Source organism: Parambassis ranga, chromosome 9 (genome assembly GCF_900634625.1).
Source record: "Parambassis ranga chromosome 9, fParRan2.1, whole genome shotgun sequence".
Taxonomy (NCBI): domain Eukaryota; kingdom Metazoa; phylum Chordata; class Actinopteri; family Ambassidae; genus Parambassis; species Parambassis ranga.
This window is the reverse complement of record NC_041030.1, coordinates 20,244,014-20,265,196: the sequence shown is the minus strand read 5'-3', so window position 1 is coordinate 20,265,196 and position 21,183 is coordinate 20,244,014. Positions and strand designations below refer to the sequence as shown.

General features: G+C 44.0%; 1 protein-coding gene across 24 annotated transcripts in view; it reads left to right on the top strand.

The window, feature by feature from the left end:
* The window catches only part of camk2b1 (calcium/calmodulin-dependent protein kinase (CaM kinase) II beta 1), a 56,793-nt gene that overhangs the window by 23,838 nt on the left and 11,772 nt on the right, over positions 1-21,183 (top strand). For 8 of the 24 annotated variants that reach the window (XM_028413507.1, XM_028413496.1, XM_028413506.1 and 5 more), the window contains 9 exons: positions 2,261-2,363; positions 2,853-2,936; positions 3,061-3,155; positions 4,087-4,209; positions 4,340-4,423; positions 6,613-6,655; positions 8,586-8,681; positions 15,019-15,056; positions 18,891-18,959. In XM_028413507.1, coding sequence (XP_028269308.1) covers positions 2,261-2,363; positions 2,853-2,936; positions 3,061-3,155; positions 4,087-4,209; positions 4,340-4,423; positions 6,613-6,655; positions 8,586-8,681; positions 15,019-15,056; positions 18,891-18,959 — 735 coding nt within the window. Of the gene's footprint in view, positions 1-2,260; positions 2,364-2,852; positions 2,937-3,060; positions 3,156-4,086; positions 4,210-4,339; positions 4,424-6,612; positions 6,656-8,585; positions 8,682-15,018; positions 15,057-16,923; positions 16,963-18,890; positions 18,960-21,183 lie in introns of all 24 variants that reach the window. The other 16 variants (XM_028413511.1, XM_028413502.1, XM_028413510.1 and 13 more) reach the window with 5 other exon arrangements.

The following is a 21,183-nucleotide window of genomic DNA, read 5'->3' as shown; positions in this document are numbered from 1 at the left end:
GCGTTTTTTTTTTTTGTCCGTGCATGCCTGTTTGTACTGTATGTCGCATCTTGTTTTTGCATGATGCACTTTGTCAAGTGGACCTCTATGCAAATGTCAGTCCCAGCATTCCAGCGAAGGGGTGTTGTGTTTATCAGAACTGTTGTGGCTATTTCTTTATTTAGCCGTCACGCCTATCTGGTTTCACACCCAAGTGTCGGAGAACGTTTCATGCAATAGGTCATAGTGTGATGACTGAGGACAGCCCCGAATGACAAGATCCCTCAGATTAGGATTTTGGGGATGTGGCGAATAAAATGACAACACGGTTTTTAATGTGTGTCTATACAGCAAACGGAATTAAATGTATTTAAATAAGCCATGCGTATCAAGCTTCAGGGTGTTTGTGGTAAATTGTGGAATGTGCCCCTACCTCATATTTACATATTTATTTCATAAGGGACATGTTTTGCAAGGATGGAGGGTTATTGTTTTTGTCAGTGGCTTATAAATAAAATAGTAATCGAAACATACTTGATGTAAACAAGACAAGAAATTAAAAAACATATTTCTTCAAGCTCTATTTATGTGGAGGAGTTTGACTCTTTTTAAGGAATTTTAAACCCCCTGAACCCCCAAACTAGGCAGCAAGTTGGAAAATATATATTGACCATAAATAGAAATCATAAAAAACCTTTTGTAGTTAACCTTTCTGACAGTCTATGGATGCATCATCTGTACAAATGCAAGCAAGAATCATGGCGTTTAATGAAAACTGCATTTACCCTACATGTTAAATAGACAGTTTGCACTGTCGAAATTCTGTAAAGAGTAAAAGGAAATGATTTAAATTTCTTTTAACAACTTGTGTGGACAAATGTGACAGGAGTCAAAGACAAACCAACAAGCTGCTTGAGCTTCAGATGGTTAATACAGAGTGCCTTCTCCAGAGTCAGGAATGCCACAGCACCTGCAGATCCACTAAAGAACAAGAAATAAAAGGCATGAGAGCAAGCTGGGAATCATTCCATTTCAAACACCCACTCATGACCTGCTCTTGAAATGCAGCTTTTTCTGTCATCTGTGCACCGTGCCTCTCTGGCCTTCTCAACCAAACCAGTTGCTTCAGTCATCTGTGTGTAGACGTGTGTGCACGTATGCTGGAGAAAAAAAGAAGAAGACATGATTCGGTCAAACGTTGACGGCGGCTGCAGCTGTCACGTCTGAACGTGGAGGTTTGTTTTCCATCTGCATTTATGCACAGGTTGATAGAAGCGGATGCTTCATCATAAATTCCACCCACATCCGTTTTTATTCACGGATTATCTTACTGCTGCAGTGTTGGCAAGTTCTAACTCCCCCGTTTACAAAAGAGTAAAGCCAACCGAGCGGTGGAGCTGGGAGAATATGATGACACAAGGTAGGCACAGAGCTGTAGGATTACTGCTGCGCTCACTCAGGCGCTCCCTTCTCCTGCTCATTTCCTTCTCTTTCACTTATGCGCTCAAAGGCTGTGAAAGCACACTTTTAAGTATCTGCACTTTAAATACTCAGTATCCCTCCGCCTCTAAACAAATTAGCAGAGAGGAAGAGAGAGAGAGAGAGAGAGAGAGAGAGGAAGGCAGGCAGAGCAAGTGAAGACACATGCTGCAATGCAGGGGAGGCAGTGACAGAAATGCAGACTAAATATAATGTCCTCATTCTCTCCATGCTGAGAGCTCGGACGTGTTGCTCTTCAGTGTGGAGCGTGTTTTCAGGAAAAACACCTACTCTAGCTACTAAAGACACTAAAGAGACTTAATAAAGTGCTTACAAATCACGTAGACCTGCTTTAAACATCCCTCTTAAGAATAAGAATGACTTGTGTTTTACATTTTTAATATCTCCCTCCAGATACTCTTTATTTGTGCAACTGCCAGTTGCTTTCAGAGAGACAGATTCAAAGAGATGTAGTGAGTGAAAGTGAGAAGGAGCAGAGGCCAGTGGGGATAGCAGCCCATTATTAGAGCCCTCCTCTGACAGAGAATAATGAGGCTGGCTGCATTATCTGGGCCACAGAGACAGAGCCTATAGAGCCATCACATGAGGCTAAGACAAAAAAAAAAATCTAGATTTATCTCCCTGCTGATCTGTGGACTGTCATACCTTCAATGTGTCTATGCACACCGGGTAAATAGAGTCTGCTTGTATCTGTGTGTAAATGTATGCATGCTTAACTTAACTTTTGTTTCCTTATCCAAGAAGTTTGGCAATCTTCTCCTCTCTTCTTTCCTCACTTCAGCCAGAGAATCTCCTCCTGGCAAGCAAGTGTAAGAACGCCGCGGTGAAGCTGGCCGACTTCGGCCTGGCCATCGAGGTGCAGGGGGATCAGCAGGCCTGGTTTGGTAGGTACAGCAAAGGAGACAGAAAACACTCTACACTCATTTGATAAATATTGTGGGGTAGTGTCAGAATTTTCCAGTAGTACTTGAACGCACCACGTGTGACTTGGAAAATATAAGCCAAAAAGTTTCATTTGTTCCAAAAGAATTTCCAAAAATAGATTTTTAATTGTGTTAAATGGAACAAAGACATGTTTCATGCTTCTAGCCATGATTGTGCTGTTTCATAGAGGTGTAGGACTTTACACTGCTGTGAAAAATGAGTCCACTGTGCCTAAAATATGCAACAAGAGTGCAACAGCCAAAGTCCTTCACAATCAACTGGCCTTAAACTCTCAAGATTGTAGTCCACTGTTTGGACAGTAGGTCATAGCTTACTGAAGATTATTATTTTTGCTTTCTACACAAGCTGATCCACACATAGCTGCTACACAAATGTCTGCTTTAAGCTTGTCAATCAGTCGTGTGTCGGTTGTGTGTTCTTTTCTGCAGGATTTGCCGGCACACCGGGGTACCTGTCCCCCGAGGTACTGAGGAAGGAGGCATATGGCAAACCTGTGGACATCTGGGCCTGCGGTGAGTCGCAGAGACAAACACACACACACATGGTATTTCCTAGATGATTACACACCGAAAAACAGAAAGTGAAAACAGATTGTGCGTTTTCTGTGTCTCTGTGTGTGTTTTGTGTGGGTCTCAGGGGTGATCCTCTACATCCTGCTGGTGGGTTACCCTCCTTTCTGGGACGAGGACCAGCACAAGCTGTACCAGCAGATCAAGGCCGGGGCTTATGATGTGAGTCTCCTCTCCACTCCTCTCATTTCTCTCCTCCCCTCTCCTCCCATCGCCCTCGTTCCTTTTTGGCAGCTGTTACGTAACTCCGTCACCTCATTCATATTTAAGGGGGTGCAAGAGAGGGAGCCTCACCTTAGATCACATTGAACTCCATGCCAAATAGAGAGAGAGAGAGAGGCAGACTGACTCTCTGGCAGTGATTCACAGGACACAGACCTCGGTGTTTATGCACAACACAACAGGACCTGATGGGTGGAGGATTTCTTAACAAATTACAGGGGGTTGTGTGCTTGGACTGGCCTTTTGGTGTTGTTAAACAACACACCCACAGCGCGCCACAGTGGCTTAAAGGTTGAAGACACATGTACTGGGAACATGTCTGGCCTGAACATGTCTCTTAGCAAATATCAGCAAGTGCCTCAAGCAGGTGCACCAAACATTTATCTGTTCCGTTAAGAAGGACAGATAACAAATTAGGGAAGGTTGTGATTGATTTTTGTTTTGTCAATATCCAATATTCCCATACTGCTTAGCTCCATTTGGCTTATTGTTGATATTGATACGGATATATTCACATCAAACCTTTCCTGCAGAGAAAATAAATTATTTAACAGGCTTTCAGACACTTTTAAAACCTCCATGACATTTTTGGTTTTTCAGCCTACCTGTTGACATCTTCATCCTATTGGCTGATATCTGCTGATAGAGATGCTGATAAGATCATGTATCCCTAAATAAGAATGTCAAATTTCACATGTCATAGTCATAGTCTGGAGACCTGTCCAGGGTGTACCCCGTCTCTCACCCAGTGACAGCTGGAACAGGCTTCAGCCCCCTGAGTAGTACCCATCAACGCATGATGGGTAAAATATTATGTGTTCTTTAGATTAGTGATGTTTCCACTGATGGAAGGTTGGTTTGTACCTCCTAGTTCCCTTCTCCAGAGTGGGACACAGTCACCCCAGAGGCCAAAAACCTCATCAACCAGATGCTGACCATCAACCCAGCTAAGAGGATCACCGCTCAGGAGGCCCTCAAGCACCCATGGGTCTGCGTAAGTGTCCCCCGGCCTTGGTACAGCCAAGCAGACATCTGACACCACAAACACAAAGCCGTAAATAACGTTCTTTGCTGTGTTTTGTTGTCCTTTCTAAATCTTCCTCCTCTTTCCTTCCTCTTCCTAGCAACGATCCACAGTGGCATCTATGATGCACAGACAGGAGACCGTGGAGTGCCTGAAGAAATTCAATGCCAGGAGGAAACTCAAGGTCTGTTTGTTTGCTCCTTCTCCCACATCCTACTCCTCTGCTCTAATAAGCTCTTGTGTGAGAATAATAAACCGTCTGCTGCTTTGTTTACCTAAAATCCTTATTATTTAACAATTACGTGCTCTGAAGTACGTCATATATAACAGTAGACTGAAAGCAAAGGCAGTAAAAAACGGCCTCGTTTCCTTTTTACTCCGATTTATTGCTGACATCTTGTGTGGATATGACAGCTTAGCTGTTGGAGCATGACACTGTTGCCCTGCTGCCTGTGGCCACTCTTGGCATGGCTCAAATACCAGCACATGGGAAGCTGGAAACAGAAACACAGGTGGCTGCAGGCAAATGTTACACCATTCAGCTAACATGCCATCAGCATCAACCAATTGTCTCTGGCTTTTCACATTTGTGAAACAAGTGTGCACCGGCATTGGTTGGACATCCGGCGACATAACAAACAGGAAAAGCTTGGCGTTGGGTGGGAGGAGTCTATTCTAGAAAACACCCATTTACAGTGCAGCAGACAGACCCGCTTTTTTGTAGCAGTCGGCTTTTTGGAACTCCAGGAAGTGGATTACAACTGTGAATGCTGACCACTCTTGGGCCTCGTTCACACTGGAGAAAGTCATTCCAGCTAGAGTAGGATTGAGTCCCAGACAGCCTTTAAGCTGGATGCGTTCAGACCTATTTTCAAATCTGGCTAGCACACAGTTGTGTCCGCACTCAATCCGGCTTCATCCAGCATGTTTGCTGTTCTCCAAACCACTAGGTGGCGCCTCGTAATATGGCTAATAATGTGGCAAGCCGGATTCGCTAGCCACATTTGCGTTCACACCTGAGCCACATTTGAGCCAATCCTGCTAGATCCACCTCTCGAGGGTGGATCTAGCCGGCTTGAAATCAAACTGGATTCAGCTGGATTGGAGGTGTTCACACTCGGAAAAAAACACATCTGGATTGATCTGGATGCGGCCAAATCCTGCTTAAGCCACATTTTTTTCCCCAGTGTGAACGGGGCCTTAGAGAAGAGGTTCAAAACCAGACCAGAGCTGGTGTTGGATCATGGTGGTTCCATCTGTAGCTGAATCCTGTTGATTTCCTAACTAGCTGTCTCAGAGATCAGTGTATTCAGCCCCTGTAACGGTGAGACAGGTGATTCCAGGTTGTCTAACAGCCTCACTCAGACCTCTCTGATTGTTTTTTTTTTGGTCCTTGGTTGGACGTAGTGGACCCATTGACGGTGAAAACTATGGCCAGAGCTTCCGTGACGTCACCCGTTTGTTGCTGAAGAGCCGTTTTGAGGCTCGGTGGGAGGTTCCGGGACGTGATGACCGCCGCCATGTTGGCAAAACTCTCAAATATGGACAAAGAGGGGGAGCACGAGCGGGGTTTAGGGGGGCGGGCGATCGTGGAAGCAGGAAACTCACACTGTGATACGTCAACTGTCTGTCACTCAAGCGGCAACGCCCATAATTATGCGTAATTTTAAGTCCGAATACAATTAAAACGAGTGGGTTGTAAAAACATTCACCCCCCGTACAATTGACACTAGAAGAGAACCTATCATCTGAGACCAGAGTGGTTTTTTGTACCAGGCTGTAAACATGTTCATTTCTGCTGTGAAGTTAACATGGGAGTCTATGGGAAATTACTCGCTTTTGGAGCCAACCCCCAGCAGTGAATTACAAGTTTTGACACTTCCGCATGGGCTTCAACTTTGAGCCCCGAAGGTTGCCGCTTGAGTGGACCCAACTCTCATGCAGGTCCACAACTTGCCGCAGAAATCTCCCAGATTGTCTCATGTTGAGTCCACTTTCAGGACAGCTTCTTGTGGATAACGTCACAGATATGTTCCCAGGAAGATTCCTACCTTTGTGCCAGTGTGTGTCTGTGGTCATCTGTGTGGTGACACTGTCTAGCCTTCTATAGCTCCTCTTCATCACCAATAAGATAATGAGAAGAACAAGTGCTGACATGCAATTTTAAAAATGACTGACCTTATGCACGACCACTCTGTTTCCTTTTCCCTTTTTTTTTTTTAATACACCTGCACATTTTTATGGTCCGTACTATTTTACTAACCTTCTTGTAGATGCATGACTGATAAATTAGAACTACAGTGTTCTTCTGTGCCATTTGTGCGATGTTTTTGAATAAAAGGTTCAAATGTTCTCTCTCTGTCTTCTTCTCAGGGGGCCATTCTTACTACCATGCTGGTTTCTCGAAATTTCTCTGGTAAGTGCTTCTTTGTTTCTATGAATCTCCATAAATCTGCCATCCATATGTGTATGTGAACATTGATCTGCAGTCCGAGTTTAAGAACTGAGAGAGGGGGATTAGATCTCTGTTTGGAACATGCCACCATGTTGGAGGACTAACCGTGGGTACATTATAACAAAAGTACATGTTGTTTAGGAAACAGCAAAAAAAGTCGATCACATCCCTGTCTGTGAGACTCAGGCTCATGTTATGGTGGCCAGGAATTGTAAATATCAATTTTACACATAAACTATGGCTGAGCCTGTGGGACGGCCCATTCACAATTCATTGACTTTTGATTTTCTATTCTTTCAAAATGGTGGCATATAGATATATATGGATATAGATTTACATATATAGATCTATATAGATATAGATATATAGTTTATAGAATGTGCTTTTAAAGCAAAATCACATTTCCATTTCATCTCAGTGCAACTTCAGTGTTTCCCTCTTCTTTACTTATGTGTTTAGTTTCCGTTACCATGGCAACAACACCAAACCATTATTAGTATTTTCACAGTTCTACAGTCACCATCCACCCCAGATGTATTGATAAGTATAATGTTTTTACACAGTGACTGAGGTGGAAATTTTACATTGGTGATAATTAAATTGATTTCTTTTCTTAAGCATTACACTTTACTCTGAAGTGTTGAACAATAAAACAGGCTCACTGAAACGGCGGGGAAACACTGAATTTGATCTGCAGTCTGCTGATGTTTGTGTACTTTGTGTCTGTATATTTGTGTTTTTATCTGTGATACACGACTTTTTGAAGATGATTTTAATATATAATATATGTGAAAGACCAGCGTTACCTCTGACTTATATTTTAGATGTAAACTCAAACAAAACTTATCATCAGGATTTTGAGTGCTGTTGTGGTCAGTGAAATTGACAAAGACGAAAAGCTCGTGTTTATATTTGCTCTAAAAAAATGTGTGAGGAAGGACTTTTAATTTGAAGGTATATTTTCAGGAAGTTATCTTATTAGAAGAAATCAGAGCAGCCTCTTTTAATGACATCATAACCACCAAATGCATGCGTGTGCATGTGCACAATATACACACGTATATGTGTATATATAGATGAATGCGTTTGTGTTAAATAAACACAACTCACAGCAGTTCTGACACACCATGAAACAACTGAAACCACCACTCAGTTCTTTTACACAAACACACACACACACACACTGATCCAGGTGTGTGGCCTGCCTCTCTCACACACCTCTTCCTCCTCTGGTGTGGCAGCAGTACTTCATTATGAGTGTGAGGTCATTGGGTTGGATGAGTCACAGAGAAGGAAAAAAGTGAAAGATAGTCAGAGCGCTCATCGTGAATCATGTGTAATACAGTGCCGATCAGTGTATCAGTGTCACTGTGCTGGCACGGCGGCGGCAGCTCTGTCACTCATCACATGTCACCTGTGTCTTCCTGTAGACATATATGGTCGTAAGGATGCAACCCAGATTATAACATTGACTAATGTTGGCTAAGATTCTGCATCATCCTCACCATCTTCATCCTAACATTAACGCTCTGCTCAGGTGTTTGTTAAGTCTCAAGTGAAGGATTTCTGCCTCTTCCAGTCAGACGAAGTGTCCAGTCAGAGTGGAGTTTGAATAAAGTGCTCTGTGAATATGAAATAATCCCCCCTTCTCTAATCTAATGATCCCCACCTTTTTCTCTCACCTTTTCCTTCCTTCTCCCCACCCTTCCCACCAATTTCCTGCTGCGTCTGACTCACCCTCTCCACCACGCTCTCCGGCCCTATCACTTCACCCTCTCTCCTCCTTTACCCCGTCCCTTTCTCTCCACCCTTTCCTCTCCTCTCCTCTCCTCTTCGCTTTTTGTAAATCTCTCTTTCTTCATGTGCGAATGGGTATTGGATACTTTAACAGTGGGCAGCAGGCAGACCACCGCTCCAGCCTCTGTCACTGCGGCCGCAGCAGCGGTGGCTGCAGCCGCCGGCACCACCGCAGGGCTGGTGGAACAAGGTAGCATGGTGGCTCATCCAGGGCATGCCACCCCTCTCCTCACCCTGCCCCCTCTCTCTGCACCTGTCTTTTAATCTTTCTTCCTCCATTTCTTTTTCCCTGGTTCTCATTTCTCATTTCTGCCCCTCCGTCCTTCCCCAGCATGGGAGTTCAGAGCATGATGGCTGACCACGTCGCTAACAACATCTCCCATCGACTCATCAATCTGCTGCAGGACTAGCTCAGTTTCCATCTATTCACAAATAAAAACCCCTGAACACGTTCATAATTATGCATATTATGCAATTTCCCCATTGTGGGACTAATAAAGGTTTCTTAATCTTAATCTTAATAATAAAAAGAGGCTATAAAAATCATCAGAGCTTCAATTTTCTGATTGTCTGTGAACGCATCATCCTTGACATTCAGAAAATATGACTTAATATGAACTGAATTTTGAGGCATTTCATGAAAACTGCTTTATTCCTACGTGTCAAGTTAAAATAATTTGCACTAACAAAGCTTAAAAACAAAGCTCTGCACTTAGGAAGCCATGACTGACCTGCTTACACTCAGCAGTCATGTGTCAAACATTCAGCAGGTTATTTGCTGCAGGGTTTCTGTGCAGAATAGTTACAGAATAACACAAATAATTGAAATATTAGACATGTAGAGGTCACATTTCTCCAGTTGGGTGGGCGTTTGAGAAAAATGTTGGACTTATTTCAAATTTTTTAACATTCAGAATCGAAGAGAAATTCCACTTTAGCTTTGTTGTCTTTGTTATTTCTGTCTTTATAGCTTGTGTTAGTGATAATAGTTAGTGTGATCTCTACTTCTAACCATGATGAAGCTGTTTTCCATAAAGTGTGCAGCATAAAATATGAAATAATAATTTTAAAAAAGCTGCTGAAAAAGTGAAACCAGTCAAAAAAGATGTGACAGATTGTCACAACATCACTGTAGTAAAATGACGTGTGTGGCATTTCAAGGCAGTTTGTAATATTTTACTAACACAGCCATAGTCAGACTTATTAAATCTGACATTCCTACTACTTTTTTTTAATAATAATAAACGAAATAAACTAAAACCACAATCTTTTCCTAAAAGCATTGTTGCTAAAAGTGATGGAAACGGCAACACGCCATAGACATCATGTTAAAAGAACCTTCTAAAAGAAAGAATCAAGCCCTGCGTGTGAGTCATTCCTTTCAAACCTCCAAATTTGGACATTAAACAGACTAATAAAAACATAAAAAGGCGTCACATTGTATACCTAAAAATAATATGTTTCACAAACCCAGACCTTATTCTTTGAGTGGATGCTTCAGTTCCATTTGATGCTTTCTAAACTGTGAGAGACATAAAAGATGGAAGCCCTGCTGCTGCTGCTGTCCTTTTCTGTGTCAGCACATCTGTCACCTCCCGTCTGGGACCCCATGGGGGGGGGGGCTATCACTGCTCTGTCATCGCCACAGACGTCCACGTCCATCCCATCATCTCCACACAGCCACAGTAGCATGGCCTTGGCCTCGTCAGACTGCTGTCCTGTCTCTCTGTTTCTCTCTTTTCTCCTCCCTCTTCTCCTGCCATCCACATCGTGTCCATGTCACATCACCGTGCACTTTTACTCCATTTCCTTTCACATATTCTGACATTTTTCTCTCTCTGGCCATCGTTGTCCTTCATGTCACCCCTGTACTCTCTTTACAACTTCACCAGCATCACTTCCACTTTCCCCGTTTCCATCAGGATTCCACACCTGACCTTTCCCCTCACTCCTCTTTCCCTCTCTCTTCTTTTCTCTGTCTGACAATGACACTGGAAAGTTCACCCCTGTAACCTTAAGGATGGAACTGCCCGAGAGCTGTTGGTGAATGCTGCATGGGGCACTGGACTGGTGCATGCGCTGCAACACAAAAAGGGGGACTGTGGTGCATGATGAACACTGTAAATGATGCAAGGCTGGGCTTGTTCTCATGAAGTAAAAAAAAAAAACAACAACAGCTCACTGACAGCACCGGGAGCTGAGCTGTGAAACTGTATACATAAACCTGTTAGGATCTGCTTCTACTACTAGCTAGCTTAGAGCTATTGTCTAAACAGCAAGTGCTTTTGCTAGTGCACACACAGTCTGTGTAGATAAAATGCAAGATACAGATCTTGCTGCAGCTGGTTAATGCTGACATTATCAGCATTGAAGCTGTGCAGAGGAAACACCTTAAGCTTGATTTTATGCCTCTTGTGCCCAATGCAATTGACCTTTGTGTGCACAAAATGCTAGCCAGCAGCTTGGTTTCTACACCACAGTGTTGAAATGTCTGTGCAGATTAGAGATGACATGTGCTGTATATAAAACTGAACCCTATGATGCTTGTCTGACCGCTGGGAGGCATGGAGGAAGAAACACTTTTAGTAGGTCTACCTGCCAACATCCCAATGTAACACAACCCACTTGGTTCGTGCTTTCATTTCTGAGGAAGTGCATGATGTGGCTATGGCCAGAGGTGCCCAGAGGTGATGTAGTTTTACCACAGAAAACTACTTTTAACCTCCAGTTGAGTAAAATATCCAACTTTCCTCTGTATAAAATGTTACAGGAATGAGAGATAAAAACTTTCTGAATAGTTGGATGTAACTTTAGGCGAGCTGAGGAGAGTTTCATGTAAATGATGTTTATCACAGAGCTCATTTAAAAATCCCCTCAGCTTTGGAGGGGGAACAGTGATGCCTGCAGAAACACGTCTTCTGTGCAGCACTCTGTGTGGAGGACATTAGAGCTGTTCAACTTTTACACTCGTTAAAACTTTCATGTTCATGTTTATGTGCAGCTAAGACCTTCACATGACAGTCCAGCATTAAGCTTAGGAGACAGACGTAGTGGCCGTGTCCTTGTTTCTGTGGGTCCACTGGGACTCCACGGTCCTCTCTGTCCCTCAGCCTCCAATCAAATATTTATAGTGGGCTGCCTCCCTACGTCAGCCTCACTTTGCTCGCCTTGTTCTATTTTGCATATTCATACAAGTGAATACAGTAGGCAGAACCCACACTATCTACATGAAAGACTGTAGTAGATAGGGTCCTGGTCTTCAGTTTGTTATGAGCAGAAATAGCTCCCTCGGTGTGAGCCTTCATGTGATCCATGCCCACCCTTGCTTTGTTCTTGCAGTGGAGCATCTTGCGTGTTTTTAGCAGGAATCTGTGAGTGATTCGTTTGTTTTTTAACCTCTTCCTCCTCTCTTTTCTTGCTTCATGTGTAATTTGTGCCAAGGTAAGGAGCACCCCCTGCTTCTACACCTTCAGTATCAGCTAAGCTACTTTGAATTTTTCAGGTTTCTGCAGAGATCTCATCGTCGTGCCTGGAATTTCAAGCCATTTTTAGCAACCTCAAGTTCGTGTTTGTTTTTTTGTTTTTTTTAAATATCTTCTTTGGCTGTTAAAAAAAGCACAGTGAAATACCACTCTCACTCGTCTTCTCTTTCCTCCTCTTCCTCTCTGCTCTCATATCCTCTCCCTCCTTTGCCGAGCCATCAGAGAATACGAGAGAATGATCTTGACACCATTCTGACCCCATTTCTTCTCCTCAGTAACAACCAGCCTTTGGAAGGAGACTGAGGAAGAACAGCACAACAATAAACCATGCACATTCATGCCGCTCTCACATCCCTCCGGATTATATAGTGCTTACTTATCTCTTCTAATTGTTCCTTCTTAGACCACTGAATATGCAAACCTCACTTCAAGCATGAGAGACAGTATCACTGAGGCAGGGAAAGCACAATAGGACAAAAGGTGGCAGTGAAAACACCCTTTATTCAACATTTTTCAATTAAAAAATGCCAAAAACAAACTGTTTATAGTAACAAGATTCTGCAAAATGCAAAAAAATTCTGCACTCACCAACACAACTAGGAAGCCGCCACTGATGTACTTACGCTTAGAAGTCATGTGACTAAAATTCAGGGAGTTTTGGCTGATATGCAGAGGTGCAGAGGATGTGGAGGTCTCATGTCTTTCTCAAGATTGGATGACACCTCTGGGACAAATGATTGTTTTGTAAAATTATTAATAAAGGAAATTATTTATTGATTTATTTAGATTTACAGCTGTATAGAACTGGTGAAGCAACTTGTCAGGGTGGTGAAACAGCTTGGGTGGTGAAGTCAGGGTGGTGAAACAGCTTCAGAAATCTACACTATGAGTTTAGTTGTTGAGTACTTCTAGCCAAGATTGTGCTGCTTCCATAGAGGTGCCGGACTTTATAGTGCAGTAACATAAATGAGCCCACAGTGACTCCAATGTGAGGGAGGGGTGAACGTGCCTTTATATGGATGTACACTTGACCTCTGTTCACATTAAGAACTCACCGCCCAGAAGAAATTCTCACTGAATTCAAGCTCCTGTTCAGTCAATGTAACTGACTAAACACAGCAAAAAAACAAAAAAACAGAGAGGCAGATAGAAAGAAAGAAAAAATCCCAGACTGAGGACAGAAATAGTGTTTTATGTAACGTGGCTGGATGCTGATGTGATTGCATCTGATTAGACTTGAAAATGCACTTAGTCTCTTAAAAAGGTCCCAGCGAGGATTATATTTACAGAAGAAAGAAAGAAGGAGAGAAATCTGGCAGGTGATGGGCACCAGCTGAGGTTAGCTTATTATGCAGAAATGTAGCTACATACAAGTACAAGACAGCAGTGAGAGCAGCTCTGCTGTCAGAGACAGGAGACAGAGCTGGAGGTAGATGAAGATGATGAGGTTCTCTTTAAGTGTGACGAGGATGGACAGGATCAGGAACGAGCTCATCAGAAAGGTCAGATTGAGATGGTTAGCAGATGTTAGCGAGCTAGCTAGTACACCAGCCTGTACATTTGTCAAAGCATTTCTCTTAGTTGCTGGGTTAGCTTAGCTTAGCCAGCTAACAGTCCCAGTGTTGCAGAACAATCTGTTTTCAAGAGGCCTTTTCATCAGTGTTTGTGTAATTACTGTCACTGCCAGAAGGGGGAGACAAACTTTTAGCGCTGTTGCTTTAATGCGTCCTTTCTGCAACAAGCTGGAGAACAATAATCTGCATCTCATTGATCATTATTACTCCTTAAACCTCCTAAACCTTAATGCAGGCCTATGAAACATGTCAGATAATATGTTGATGTTGCACAATAACAACAAAAAAAATACACTCATCAACAGTTGGTGTGTTGTTAGTGTTAATCCTCTGTGTCTACATCCCCACAGACACACCCACAGCCTCCACAAAGACTCTCTGCCTCTTATTTTTGGGGGGGGGCCCTGTGGGTAAACATGTATCTAATGCAATCAGGCCACCTTACTATGCATGCTCTGGCAGTGCAGTCGTGGTAAAAGCCCTGCGGACTGTCTTCTTCTGTTGTCTGCACACTGTTTTCACTGTTGTAAGGGATTATGGGTATTACGCTCATCAGAGGACTGTGTCTGCCGTATCATTCCTCCTCTCCTACCTCCCTCTACCCCCCCCCCCCCCACTGCTCCCTAATTACTCTTCATTAGAAAGCAGACTGAAGTCTAATCCTCCTTAAGGCTTCCACAGAGTTCCTTAAGGCAGGGTGTATTGCTTGTTTCACCTCACACGGCAGCCATCTTTGTTTGTGCTTTGTGGAGTGGACTTTGGTGAAAGAATTGATGTGAGTCTGGAAGATATTTCACTGACAACAACATCTGAACAAAAGCTTTATTCTTAATCAATAAAAATACACCATGTGACCAAAAGTAAATGGACACAATGACGGTGGGAAACATTAATGCTGCAGTCTGCAAGATGATTTTTTTGTGCATCATTGATCGATTGTCTGTGAATAATCATTCAGTGTATTCTGACATTTTATGGCCATCCAGTAGAGAAAATGTCCACATAAACTTCAGGGCACATAATGAGCATGTATATGATAACGTTGTGTGTTTGTCGGCACAAAAAGCGTCTCCAGGTTAGTGTAGAAAAACTCGACTGTTCTGACCCCACGGCCAAGTGATGCTTGAACTCGTCACCCTTCATCAGACTTTATAAATGCTCGAGAGGAAACTCATAAGCCGGCTGAGTGTCCGCATACTTTTGTGCATGTTTTAGAAGAATAAGCAGATGAATCATTTGCAACACAGTTTAAGTACACGGTGCTTAGGTGCCCTCTCTCCCTCTTCCACTTCGCCTGAGGCTACCTTATCGTTTCCTGAAGAGTTACTGCAGAGGTCAATAAAGAACAGTGTTTCACAAAGTCGCATGAATCTCTGAAGGCTTAGATGTAGGTTAAAGATTAAAGAGAAGATACTGAGTCATTGTTTGCACCTTTAACTAGTTATATTTCCCCCTGTGTTTGTCATTGCAGCAGCCAAGACCTTGCTCAACAAAAAGGCAGATGTCAAGGTAAGGCTTCCTCCCTCCTCTTCCTCGCTGCACACTCTTTCTCTCCTCTGCTGCTCTCTTTCTCCTCTTTTCTTCTGGTGTCTTGTCAATTAAGTATCTTATGTCATCATCTCTATATGTGTCATATCTGAATGAGGGCTGATGGGTTTTTGTAATTAGTTTGCCTCAGCCCTCTGTCGGATATCCACGTGTGTGTGTGTGTGTGCTTTTATGTGTACGCTCTTGTATCAGCCTGCATGTGCACAAGCCTCAAGCAGCACATCCTTCTGAATGCACCCTTTATTGTTTTCATTATTCAGCTCATTGCCGCCTCTTCATCTCCATTATTAACCATCTGTCAGCCCTCCTCGTTCTCTTTCTTTCGTCACTTCCTCTTCCTCTCATCCCGGTGTTTGTGTCTCTCCTTCTCATCTTTCACTGCTTCCTTTTTCCCGCTCACCCCATCTGGTCTTTAACCTCACATTCCTGTTCATCCTTTAATGAAGATCTCTCACCATCCCACGCTCGCTCATAACACACGCTGCAGTGACACATCCCACTCACACACAGCTTCCATGAACGTGTCTGTGTGTGTGTTTGTGTGTGTGTGTGTGTGCAGCGTGCATCGATGATAGTGTGTGACAGCATGGAACATGATGTTCATGCTTCGCAGCATTATACATTATGTTTGGTTTGGCTTTGCTTTGTGCACATGGACATGCAGGTGTGTGTATACAGAGCGTGTGTGTGTGTGTGTGTGTGTACATCCCATTTGTTTGAGACTGAAAGCTCAAATGAGAGAGTGAGCATGCCTGCACATCGAGTGTGCGTAAGCGTGGGTGTCCGCATGTGCAGTACGCTCAAAGGCATGTGCAGCAGTGAGCGCCTGCTTGTGTGTGTGTGTGTGTGTGTGTGTGTGAATGCCCCCCCTCCCTTCTTCCCTGCTCAGTCGGTTCAGCAGGGAATGTGACTCCGGTTCCAGGAATAGCTGCCAGTCTGGACCCTGGAAACTCAGACGACAGAAATAGACGCTTACTTCCACTGCGGCGCACTCATCGCCTAGCAACAGGCTCCCCACACACACACACACACACACACACTCGCCCCAAAGCATATCTAAAGGCGTCCTCCTCATTTGCTGCTTTCCTCCTTCTCTTGTTTCTCCTCTTGTTTTTCCTTCCCTCCGCATGTCCTTTTGTTTCCGCCGCGGCTCTGACCTCCTCACCGTACCTCCTCCTCCTCCTTGTTCTCCTGCTGCTTCGTTAATGGCACCTGACGTTTTTCAGCTGCAGCACCTGCCCAGCGCACGCAGATGGTCTCTCGCTGGCACTAGCTACCCACCAGCTTTAGCCTCTTGTGCAGAAACCCCTTCATTCAGCAGGTCAAAGACATTATGAAGCATAAACAACAAAACCTGCATCCGTTTGGGCCTGAATTTATAGGAAGAGGTCAATCGTTACCTTATTTTTTTATCTTGATCATCACCAAAAAGTTAGAAAATTATTGAGCCAGTCATGGTTTCAAATTCATAATCAATTCTGGGATAAGTATTCTGGCAGGAGATGCATTTCCTCGTCTTGCTCCTCCTTCCCTCTTGCTCCTTGTGCCTCAGACGTACAGCGGATCAGGAGCTGCTTCCTACACTTCTTTTTACCGATGACCTCCCCGTTTAAAGCACTCTGTCAGCTCCCTGCTTTAACACTCAGATTATTCCCATTTGGCTGCTGGTTCTCCTTCTGCTGTCTTCTCTTCAGGATTGATCATCAAAATGTGCAACTGTTGTGTTGTTCTGTGCATTCACTGGTTGTCATTTGGTTACTTTATTTCCTCCCCACATCGTCCTCTCTTCTGTCCACCCATAAATAACTCCATCCATCCATTGCCCGAGGACAGAAACGCCAAGTCCAGCTCTACTGTCCAGTACATGGTGAGCATGCTATTTATGCATTTACCCACTCACTCCTTTGCTTTTTCACTTCCCCACTTCTTTCTTCTGTGGGTTTTTGTTCATATGTGGAGTTGGGTCTCCTTCCTTTCACTTAAATGTTAACCTGTGACACAGGTGTGTCCATTTTTTATTCAAACCGCAGACCAGTCATACATACAATACCTCTGAGCACTGAAATCTGCCAGATCTGTCAGGCACACACATCTAGAACAGAGGCAGCGCTCATGTCTGTACAGAACCGCCTCAAACACACAAGAATCCTTACAGAAACAGATGAGTGAAATGGAAGAGTATTTGCCCCCTAACTTGTTCTAGATCCTTTTTCTTCCCTCTCTGACCTGGACCCAGCTCATCCCTTCTGTCATCCTCTCTCCTTGCCCACCTGGGGCTCCTCGTACCCACTTTATCCTTTATTGACTCTAAAGGTGTGTGTGACTTTTGTTGTGTTGTTCTGAATTATAAAATTGTATCATCACGGTTTTTCCTTGAAGTTCGGGACTGCTGTGATCATCTAGAAGACCTGAAACAGATGTTGAGTTGAAAACATCTCACCCACACAGATGAAGAATATATTTCCATTTTGCTGCCTGCTCCTCAGAGGCAGAGGGGGGACGGCAGCTTTGGGTGGTTTAATGTGTGAGTGGGTGTTTGTTTGGGATTGATTGTGTGTGAGTTCACTGTGAAATGTCTGCTGTGTATGGCAGCTTATACCGGATTTTCATGGTGTGTATGTGTGCATTATGTCGTGTCTTTGCACCTGTGTGTGCTCCTCTCCTCTCCTCTCCTCTCCTCTCCTCTCCTCTCCTCTCCTCTCCTCTCCTCTCCTCTCCTCTCCTCTCCTCTCCTCTCTTGAGTAAGCCCTGTGGCTTAAAAATTTCTTAGCATACACACCCATTCACACACACCTCAGTATTCTCACAAAATACAGTGGTGGTGGCAGCAGTGGTAGGAAGTGAGCATCATACAGGACAGACACACACATTTAAATTAAATGTTTATGTGAAATAAAGGGTGTGACCACGTTGAGTGAGAGGCTGGTGCCAAACCTAAGCTCCTCTCACATTGCACCTCTTTGCCCGTATTTGGATTAACTGGGAGTTAAGATGGTGACAGCCAGACTTCTTAAAAGTGCCTTAATGTTGCTGAATCACTTCCACACGCCTAGTCCTCGGCTCTTGATTTAGCAATTTTAGGTTCATATTTTTCCCCAGCAGAAATGGACAGATGCACTGGATATGCAATGCAAAAGTCCTCCTGATCAGTCTCACCTCTAAAGCGCCGGCCGCCCTTTGATGCGCGGTCTTCAAAAGAGCATTTGATCAGGGCTCAGACAGGTGAATCATTACGGCTAAATGGACCGGCTGAATCGGTGCGGTGTGGAATCCTAAGCGGGGGGAAGTCACCAGACGATGTGATGATGTCACCCGCCCACACACACACACACACACCACCTCACACAATCACAGATCAGTCTCGATAATGAGCCTTTAAGGTAACCCTTTCATCCCTGCTGCTGCTGCCGCCTTCACACACAGATACACACCCATCCTTCTATACTTGTGAGGACATTCTCTTATAGATGTGTAGGGTTTTGTCCCGATATTAAACATTTACCACATTATGAGTGGACAAAAACACACTCAGTTCTGAGCTTCAGACTCTAAACTTTATTAACCTTCACTGCAGCGGAGTAAATAAACACCTTTTTAAACACCTGGAGGCCATGGCAGCCGCTCGGATCTAACTTCATCAACACACACACACATACTAAGCTCACTGCTGGTTCTCACAAGTATAGTGAAAACACTGACACTTCCACAGACATGTGCATGGACACACACTCACACCTCTTGCTGTTGTTAACACTCTTGTTGTGTCTCCTCCCTTTCCTCTCCTTTCCTGCACAGCCCCAGACAAACAGCACCAAAAACAGCATAGTCACCAGCCCCAAAGGAAACATCCCTTCACCTGCTCTGGTATTTACCTCCTAACCTTCCCCCCCTTCAACTCTGTGTGTGTGTGTGTGTATGTGTGTGTCCGCCCACCTTCACCTTTACCTCTGCTGTTGATCTTTTGTTGAGTCGAGTGGATCTTAAACCAGCAGGTGGTGTCAGGAAGCGTTTCCCCGTGGCAGGTGCGGATGCTTTGTGACTTGCACTCGGGTTGATATTGTGCTGCCGTGTCATTGTCTCTGTCAGTATATGTTTGCCAAAGAGGAACCGACAGCCAGCGCCTGCCGGGACTGTCAGTGCGATTTACCCCCTTCTTCCTGTGGAGTGCAGAGTCCAAAGGGCTGAAGACTGTCCCCCCACAGCCAAATGGCACACGGGGTGATTTATAAGAATCCCCTCCTCCTTCTCTGTGGACAATCTGTGATGAAACCTCTAAGCTGATGGTGATTTTAAACAGGGAATCTGTGCACTCTGTGAGCAGGTTTGGACATTTCAGCCTGTTTTAAAAGGAGTTTTTAGTCTGTCCCCATACCTGCATTATCCTGTCAGGAGGGTGAGGACTTTAATTATGCGAAATATTTATTTTTGGTGAGTTCTTATTTTAGACTAGTGGAATAAAAGAATCGTTTGTTGTAATTTGGCTGCATTGATGAAACCACATGTCACATGTTGCATTCAAGGACCATTGGAAAGTTCCACGTCTGCTGATTTTTACAGTTTTACAGTTAAAAATTATTAGTGGGAAAAATGCAATTTCAAATCTGACAGTGACTTTTTATGGTTTAGCTACAAACATCATTGAACTTAAATTTAACACTGGAGTTCACCGTCACTGACACTAACACCAGCAGACATAGTTCTGCATGTATCAATAATGTCTAGGCTGTTGATCTGTGTGTGTGTGTGTGTGTGTGTGTGTGCTCAAACACATCGCATAAGAGGCTTCTTATTCTTCCTTGATCCTTGAAAGGAATAGTGGGAGAGTGGGAGGGCGGCTGTGATCTTCATGCTGTTGCCAGGGACTTCAGCTAGTTAGCATTTAGCCGTTTGGTACATTAACTCCTTCATCACAGAGCCGCCAGGCCATGAAGCAAACAGACTGCCTTCTCTGACCTTAATTTTCTGACCTGGAAGTAGTTTGGTTGGATGTGGGAATCATAAATGTGGAAGTGCTTCTGACTGCACATTATCTAAGTGGAATCATGTAACTAAGCTGCCCCACAGTACTGGAGCATCACCGTAAGGGGTCTGATAACAAGAGGCCACTGGCATTCACCATTCTACCTAATCCTAAACCTAGGCGCTTTGTTCTTAGACATCATCATCCTCTCCAACCGGTGCCTGTTGCCCTAGGAGACAGTTGCCTTGACAACACCACCATCATCACCAGGGAGACGGCAGATTTTTGGTCATCACAGAGGTGTCACTTCCTGGAGGGTGGGAGTGGGGATGGGGATGGGGGGGGGGGGGGGCAGAGCTGCAAACAATATGGAGGGAAAGGAGCGCTGGTGGATTCTGATTTACTTTATGTCAAGTGACATGAAGTTTTCAGGAGGAAGAGCAAAGAGGAAAAAATATATCCATCTAAAGACTGAGTCATGAGTTGTCAGAAGCTGCTGTGGAAGGACACACTGTGGGGTCTTTAACCGTAAAGGTCAAGTGTCTCAAAAGGAGCTGCTCACTGTAAAGTGTACACTTAAAGTGTAATATCTGAGCATCAAAACAGCACAGCGATAGCAGCCAGGAGGGGAGAAAAGTTACAGATTATCTGAAGCGATGAAGCACGCGACCGTTTCTTTTAGAAGGAGCTCCTGAAACGATGCCAGTATCCGCTGTTTCTGTTGAGACGAGTGTGAAAGAACACAGTGACCTGTTTTCATCCTGGTTTTTTTTCTGTACTGGTAAAGGACTTTGAAGTTAGTCTTCATCTATGTCACAGCACATTTTATACATATTGTATGAGCTGGCTGGTGTTTTTTCTTGTTGTGTTTGTTCCTTACAATTCACATAAGCTGGTTTTTCATCATTTAAGACGTGGACAGTAATTCAGAATTAAACATGCACAGCAGGGCGGCCTGTGTAAACATAGAGAGACACTGTAAAAACGCTGAGATGGTAAAAGTCAAAGTTTACTTTTAAGTGTGTGTTTGTGTGTCAGTCATGTTGTGAGGACCACAATCAACAGTGTATAAAATAATTTCCTTTTAAGTTGGTGTAACGTTGATGATGATAAGGTCTGTTCTTTTGT